The sequence below is a fragment of the Crotalus tigris genome, unplaced genomic scaffold (genome assembly GCF_016545835.1).
Source record: "Crotalus tigris isolate CLP2741 ecotype Arizona unplaced genomic scaffold, ASM1654583v1 scf7180000018368.3068619, whole genome shotgun sequence".
NCBI classification, from domain to species: domain Eukaryota; kingdom Metazoa; phylum Chordata; class Lepidosauria; order Squamata; family Viperidae; genus Crotalus; species Crotalus tigris.
In genome coordinates this window covers 564,855-573,454 of record NW_024096968.1, presented here as the reverse complement: position 1 = coordinate 573,454, position 8,600 = coordinate 564,855, and the positions used below count along the sequence as shown (strand labels likewise).

The following is an 8,600-nucleotide window of genomic DNA, read 5'->3' as shown; positions in this document are numbered from 1 at the left end:
ATGCCACTACAGGGGTGTATAGCAATACTAGCATATATTCTACACACCCTGCAGCTATAATTGGATGATGCCACTTTTAAGCAGGGGAGCTTTTCTCTAACACCCAGTACAACTAAGGATGACTCAAATCTGTCTCATTTTTGAGCTGGGATGAGATAAAAAGGAACATGACCAAAAAAAGTTGTTGCATTTAATGCATTGTCAGATGCCAAAAAAAGATAAAGGCCTGATGTGTCTGCACTGTTGGGATTTCTGGTTCTGCAAATATAGCAAATCATTCCAGCCATTTTACTAACAATGGCTGATTTCTTTGAATGCTTGTGAAAGTCACTTATATACAAAGTAGAGATGTCTTGAAACAACAAATGATCATTGCAGAATGTAACATATTTGTGTTGAGAAACCTGTGTCACCAGAGTCTATAAATGAATATAGCTTTATTTACTTCAGCAATATATACAAACTAACTTTTACATATATACACAAATATATTTTACAAATAATAAATAGAAACAATTAAAGTCAAGATATATCTTCTCATATATAAAATTCCATTTGGTGATCAAGTGCTGCTGTTGGCGTTGTATTTGACTTTGCATTAAAAATCTTCAACTTGTTAAGAAATTGTCTTTTAAACCTCATTCCTGAGAAATTGGCTTCATCCAGAAGAAATGATGTACATCTTTAAAGATATCCTTTGGTGTTCACTCGTTTTTCTTGCCTAAATGAAAGACCTATGTGCAGGGAAACCATCTCAATAAAGAAGACTTAAAAGTATTGCATGTAATTTTTGCCACACATTTGATAACTTTTTTTCCTGTAGTAAGAGATAATGTATTTGATAACCAGGTGCTAAAATGGCAGTATCTAAGTTCAGGCACATCTATGTTTTTATGTATCTTCACAGAAGTAAAAAATTATCTTTTTTTTTTAGGATACAACTTACTAAACCACTGTGGATATAATTGGCTGCAACTTTGAAAGTCTGAGATTTTGATTAAAATATTAAAATGAATTATTTTAAACATGCCAATAAATATCTGTATCAAATACCTTTTTGTGTGTACTTCCTGATTCAACAAACTATTTGTGTATTCTCCAAAAGTGAGAGTTATAATACTACATTTTCATACGCTTACATTACTTTAAAAAAATATATTATTTTCTAACTTAGAAACAACAGTGTCAAAAAAGAGGATTATTATTTGTTTGGGATATGGATTTGTGAAAGTTATAGGTTTAATTGTCATCCCTATCCACAATCAATACAGTAATTTTGTGTAAAAAAATTGTTATAAGTAATATTCCTACCATTTTTATGATACTGCTCTGCCTTTTTTATGGATAGTCATTTGATAAGGATGCATATGTTTAATATAAATGCATTAGATTCCTTTTTAAAGGAAAAGCATGAGACGCTATGTAGGTATTTTCCCCTGTGATGAATTTATTGTCATGTAAAGAGATTATGGATTGCTAAGTGTTTCCTAAATTTAATTATTTACCTACTGTGAAACAGCTTACTCTGGAATCTTTCAGACCTACAAAACATCATTATTCATATATATCTATTGTGGCTTGTAAGCATTTATTGAATAAAAAGTCTAAATATTGCTCTTAATTGCTTATAAAAGTAATTTATAGCCAGCCAAAGCTCCAAAACTGCAAATATCAGCTAAATGGACGTTGCACAGCAAAACATCCACTTGTAGAACTTAAAAAACAAAACAAAACCAAAAACCTTAAACCAAATGCATGTAAAAATAAGCAATTCTTCAATAAATAGGGTTTTTTTATACAAGTGCATTATAAAACAAGAAAGTTGGTATAAGAATTATTGATGTTTGTTCCGAATAATACAAAAATCACCATCTGTGAGAGAATTCTTCTTAATTATAAAAATAAAGTTGGTTTATGTAGGTTTTGGTATATGCTGAGATGATCCAGATTAGGAGATCTATCTGTAGAAGTAGGTTTTACATACATGCTGCTCACTGAATCAGGAATCAAGTGTGCATTCAGATGTTGATCTGGATGAAGATAATGTCCATCTGCACGTTTTTTCAGTCAGATGTGAATTTGAATGTATATTGCTAGTCGTATTCAGGCGAAACCAAATCAAGATTTCAGTCCGGGTGAATAATTCCTAGGACAGTGTCAGCTGACAGTTTTATAGAAGATAGATAATTATGTCAGTAAATCATTCCTGTTTGGTCAGCACTCTGGAGAATTTCCTTTCCAAAACAGAATGTCTTCACTCATTCATTATTCTGGCCTGGTCTCTAAAAATAAAAATAATTTTAAAAATCTCAATAGTTGACACTACTTCCTAAATCAACTGGATTGGTGACTTCAGACATCTAGTTTAATAATCTGATGGGGTAGCAACAGTAAATTTCTTTAATTTAAGCTATTTGCCCAGATGTTGGGAAGTGTCATTCTATCAGTATTCAACTTCCTTACTAAACTCAGTTTTCTTCTGGGAAAAAACTCTAGGCTACTGTTTCTGAAATGCTTAGGATGCAATTTAATGAGTCATCCATATGTTCCATTCCAAGGAACACAAGCCACCTTTCCTTGAGCAAGATGTAAGATTAAAGGTTTCTATGCATTTTGCATTTGCAAACCCTGCAGGAGTTCAACAAGTAAATCAAAACAAAGCATATAGGAACAGTGAAATCAATTAACTGCTCTGAGATGTGAAGTGTAATGAATACTAATATAGAGAGCCTTTCTACCAAGTTTTTATAACCCTGCTTTACAAATCTAATGGCTACATAGGCACAATACAAAAAAAGTAGATAGCAAAACAGAACTTTATACACCTAAATATCCGTTCTCAAATAAATATGGTTACTAGACGTGAGGTGCAAATATCCAGTTGAGCCACTAGATGGCAGCAAAACAATGCAGAAAACTCCCAACTCTTTGCTGTGGTCTAGAGGCCTTTTGGATTTTTGCTGCCCAAATTTGATAGCTATACTAACAAAAGACTTGTCACTCTTAGACATAAAGCACTTGTGAGGATAAATATTAATAAGGTGATTGATTAATAACAAATTACAAATTCTATCTGAATTCCTCTAAATTCCTTCAAAGATCCAAGCAATCAGAACAATGTGGAGATGCAAAGCACAGAATATATTTTTAAAAAATCACAGGGAAAATAATATACTTAAATCCCTATTCTTCCTATTCATTCTCTACTACAAATATATTGATCACATCCCTGTATTAACATTATGAGAGAAAAAACTTTTGGCTAGTTCTCTCAACGTGCAGAATTCTGCTCTCAGGAGTGTAAGGGCTTCATCTACATCAGTCTTCAAACAAAGACTCTTTATGGCATGAACAGTGGCTAAATGTGAGACACAGAGATCTAGTGACATCTATTTTCTATCTCTCTGGAATTTGCAGAAAACATTCAAGTCCTTTGTTACTTCCCTAAAATCTAGATTCTAGAACAAGCAATACATTCCTGAGGAGAGAAGCTTTAGTGACATTCTGCTGACGTTCCGATCTAGCTTCAACATTTCCTATCATGGATTCAGGTGCCTATTTAGCCGCCTCTTTTGTTTCTTAAGAAATTATTCAGGCTTTGCTAAGAGCAATATATTCTGTGAAATTAATGCCTGCGGGAGAGACAGGGATGCCTTGTATCTACTGCATTTTATGATTTTTTTTTATTGAAAATTTTTAAAATTTTTACAAGAAAAAAAAAACAACCCTCCCCAACCCACCCCACCCCAGCCCTCCCATTCCCTCCCTCAGCCTTCCCAGAGCTGAATATAGGCTTAATTAAAGTTTCTTGAATTCTTAAAAAAAAAGTATAAACCATAAATAAGTCTAAATACATTACTTAAACTAATAGAATGATTAACAATATATATATATATATATATATAAAACATAAATATTAAAGAAAAGAAAAAAAATACTTAAAAAGAAAAAAATAAAAAGAAAGAAGAAAAGAAATATAAGAAAGTAAAATAATAATAAAAAAATATATAAAAAAAGAAAAAATAGTCTATAAAATATTAAAATTTATATATAAGTTATTGAAAAACTAAATAATATTTTTATATCCAACTTATATTGTATAAAATCTATCCATTTTTCCCATACCACAAAGAACTTCTCTTGCGATTGATCCTTTAAAAAAGCTGAAATCTTTGCCATTTCCGCCAGATAGGATACTTTAGAAAACCACTCTTGCAAAGTAGGCAAAGATTCCTTCTTCCAATATTGCCCTACCTGCATTTTATGATTGACAATGGATTCTCTTCTTCTAATTACCTAGTTTTAGAACTAAGTTATACATCTAGCACAGACATGTCAAACTCGCGACGTCACGTGATGTATTGGAACTTTTCCCCCATTGCCGGCCATCAGGTGGGCACGGTTTCGTCGTGACACGTCCGGCCCATGGACCGGCAGTTTGATACCCCTGATCTAGCAGAACCATTCAGCTCAGCTTTTCTTTCCCAAATGCAGGTGGAAGAGTGTAGTTTGAATAGGATCTCTCCATAAAGTTGAGAGAATATCCTAAACACATAAAGCTAGCATGTTAGAGGAAATTGTTAATTTCCACTATAACTCTCTAATGTTCACATGGTTTATATATAGAATTCCCTTTATCACTCCAACCCAACCTGCAGCAGAAAGACGTCAGAAACGGAAAGTGTGTCACACAATTTTCTGTCCAAAAAGCCTGCTTCTTACTATTTGACAACTGCAACGATGGAATGAATTTTCAGGGGTGCACTGCATAGCGAATGAAAGAATTCTTACCACGAATCTGTGTCATTAGGTTTTTTCTTATTACATCTCAGAAATTCTGCAGCTTCGCCCCCTTTTTGGAGGAAAGAAGATCCATTCTGTGAGCAGAACATCAACCTATAAATAAACAGAACTGCTGAAGTAGCTGTAAACTCATCTTCTAAAAAGTCATATTTCATTATCTCAACTGTATCTAAAATAGAATTTCTGACAAGGCATTAACTGATTGGTTAGTCCAAAAATTAAAAAAAAAACAATATCTACTATTTCTTTATAATATTAATTTGTAGTCAGGTGAGTATTTAGTAGATATGCCTATCAGAATTGAACTGTGAAGTTGATCCATTACAAATAGGAAACCATTACTATCAAATCAATCATAGCCTACAAGCAAAATAAGATCTATAAATATATGCAGAATCAATAATTCAGTCTAATTCCATATATTAAATAACAGAAAATGCTAAAAAGTGCATAATGTACCACATTTCTGAAAAAAAAAAACCACTAGACATATTTCAAGGCATTTATTCTACAGCTTCTCCATCAGTTTTTGTAATTCTGGATCAATTTTACTATTCAAGAAAATCTCATCTTTCCATGTAGACCAAGGCAATTACAAGGATATTGGTATTACTATAATATCTCTGTACCATGGGATTAATAAGGGTATCCTGTGTAAAAGTTATTTCCAACATCATTTTTGTTACTTGTTTACTATACACCTAGTACTCTAGAGAACATAGCATTATTTCTAAGATACAGCTGAGTGAGGATTAAAAAATTCTCATATTGAGTCATAGTATTGAAAGGGAGAGTATTAGTAGCAGTAATAAATTAAAGGTCAGTGTTATTTATAGTGATTCAAAGATACTATGTGAGTTGAAACTAGAGCACTATGGTTGTGAAATAGGGAATAGTCATGTACTCTTCTTTGTTGTACCTTTTCCCATTAGTATAAGCAAGCTGTCAATGGAGAGAGGGGGCAATGGAAAACATTCTCCTGCATGAAATAAGTGCCTTGATTAAGGAAGAACACCCACTGTAATTCTCCAAGTTTTTTAATCATTAATTATCTTTCAGAAAACTCATTTCATACAAATGAACCCAAGAGAGAACAAACAGATAATCAGTAATCTTGGATGGTGACAAAACGATTGACTGCAGAAAATAAATAAATAAAAGTAAACTTACTTTTTCTGGGTTTCTCCAGCTTTGATTCTGACTACTCGTATGCTAAATTCAGGGGTATCCCACCATCTAAAACTGAAAAAAGATTCTTTTTCCCACTGAAGTTTTACTATAAGCAGTTCTCCAATATCAACTTCTGTACATACCAGGAAGGAACTTGTTTTGTTAGTGGAGATCTCAGGCCTGTTTAAAAAAATAAAAAATACAAGTTCAGTCAGTGCTGGTCTTCAACTCACCTCAGAATCTTATTCCTTTATCAGAGAATATAAAAAATGGTTTTCATTCACAGGATAATTTTAATTCAGAAGCAGCAAAATCCTATAATGAACCACAGTGACACAGTGGTTAGAATGCAGTACTGCAAGCTACTTCTGCTAACTGCCGGCTGCCAGCAGTTCGATTCTCACCGGCTCAAGGTTGACTCAGCCTTCCGTCCTTCCGAGGTCGGTAAAATGAGGACCCAGATTGTTGGGGGCCATATGCTAACTCTGAAAACCGCTTAGAGAGGGCTGTATAGCATTGTGAAGTGGTATATACCGGTAAGTCTAAGTGCTATTGCTATCATAAAAATGATACCCTCCTTGTAAATCCAGAGAATCCTGATGGCCTGTTAAAGACCCAGATGCCATTTCCAACATCCTCCAACTCTTGATTCTTACCTGCTAAATTTCAGATATATCAGCCCAGCCTTTCACATATTGTCCTCCATTCCACCACTATTGTCTCTCCTGGTTTCTTTAACCCTACATCCTTCCAACTTTCTTCCCCATCAGCTGAAAAACCCTCCAAGACTTCTCTTTTCCTTAACAGTTAATGCTCTCCTTCCATCTCAAGAAGTTCATAATGATATGAGTTACTTAATTAATTGAAATATTGTTTTGACCTGACTTTTTGATGTAGACTCACTCCTTTTCAGAGTGATAGCCCTTGGCATGCCAGTTAAAGGCTGAAGCAACTCGTGACCCAAGCAAAGTTGGCCTCCTATTACAAATCTTCCTTTCCTAACTTGGTGTTCTCCAGATATGACACCACTCCAACTCTAGAGATTGGTGGAAATAGAAGAGGTGAACTCTCAATATATTTGGAGAGGACTGGATTGGGGAAGTTGGTACAATCTTCACAGTAGCAATCATATAAAATCAAAGAGAGATATCTTAAGGAGCATCAATTTTACTTATTTGTCCAATTCATATAGCTGCTCATTTCACAAACATGTGACTTTGGGCAGCTTACAACAATTTTTTTTCTCAGTACCAGCCCTCTTTTTTCCAGATCACTTTCATTCAGACAAGCACATGCCCAATATAGTAGCTGACAGCACAACTATGGGTGACTGCAAATTGAGACAATTCAGATTAAAACATGCAACTGGTAATCCCATTCTTTATTAGTCCTGCTAAATCCCATACTATATCCAGCATGAATAGTAAGTGCCAGTATGCTCACAGACCAATCCCTTACATACTTTTAATTTCAAAAAAATTTTGGGAGGCTAGAATGTACCAATAGGCTTTCTTAGGAAATAGCCGGTTTTCAATGAGGGAACATCTCATCAGATCGCCTTTTAGCAAATGATTACCAGTAGTTTGTAACACATAATCATTAAGCGAATCTTGCATACTTATATTTTTAAGGACTACTATTATTGCCACTTAGCTGCTTGTCTTTGTAATGCTAAAAGTCTAATCTCAGGTTCATGAGATGTACATTTTATTTGCTTCACCCAAGCAGAAATGCATAATGGGAAGTCACCATTTGTACAACTTTCTATATACAAATGTACATTTCCCAAACAGAGCAACTGAATACAATCAACTTGTCCTTTTTTTGTGCTTACAGGGCGTATCAAAAGCCTAAATATTATCTCTTTTTTACACTTCCTTGAAAGGAAGTGTAGGAGAAAAGGGATGATCATTCACTTGTTTCATGCAGCATTTTTGTATAATATGCAAAAATTTATCTGAGAACTCCTTCTAAAACACACTCAGAACAATTAAATGGAACAAAATGTACCACATCCTTTAGTGAAAATCCACAATCTGCACACATGCAAGAACCATTATCAAATGATTCTGCAAGCAATTTCTGCAGCCAATAGGAAGAGTTTTTTTAAAAAAAACAAAAGTCTAGCTGCTACATAATGCGACAGTATATTGATAAATGTGTAGGCAACTGTTTCAGCTGATACTCACATTACAAACGGTATCTCCTCACTTTCCTTCTTGGTGCCATAAAAAGAAATAAGAAATGGCTCGTTTCTCTTGGTAATGTTCAATTTTCCAAAAAAATGTACCTTGACCTGGAAATGAAAGACTGAGAGCAAAAGATGAAAAATATTATTAATAAATTCTGCCAGTTTTGGTTTGGAAGATAGTACTTTTATGCTTAAGCATGAAAAGTAATTTTATAGACAACATTTCATAAGTTTAAAAAACCCTAACCCTAACCCCAAAATAATTTCAGATAATCTGCAAACAGAAGGGGGTGGTATAAAGTGCTGATAGTCTCCCAACTAATTTCCCGCAACGTTTGAAGATCAGATCAAATATTATTTGGGAATTCTGTACTGCAATACTAAGTATGATTGTATGAGATAAAGGAATTTCTTCCTATTACAACTGATTAATTCT

The 8,600-nt window shown here is 33.9% G+C and overlaps 1 protein-coding gene across 8 annotated transcripts in view; it reads right to left on the bottom strand.

Annotated features, from left to right (window-relative positions):
• Positions 1–422: 422 nt before the first annotated feature.
• Positions 423–8,600, bottom strand: part of LPL (lipoprotein lipase) — a 47,789-nt gene continuing 39,611 nt past the window's right edge. For all 8 annotated transcript variants that reach the window (XM_039350987.1, XM_039350984.1, XM_039350990.1 and 5 more), the window contains exons 7-10: positions 8,163–8,283; positions 5,974–6,153; positions 4,792–4,896; positions 423–2,282 (exon numbers count right to left, since the gene is read on the bottom strand). In XM_039350987.1, coding sequence (XP_039206921.1) covers position 2,282; positions 4,792–4,896; positions 5,974–6,153; positions 8,163–8,283 — 407 coding nt within the window. In that variant the 3' untranslated portion in view covers positions 423–2,281. The remainder of the gene's footprint in view (positions 2,283–4,791; positions 4,897–5,973; positions 6,154–8,162; positions 8,284–8,600) is intronic.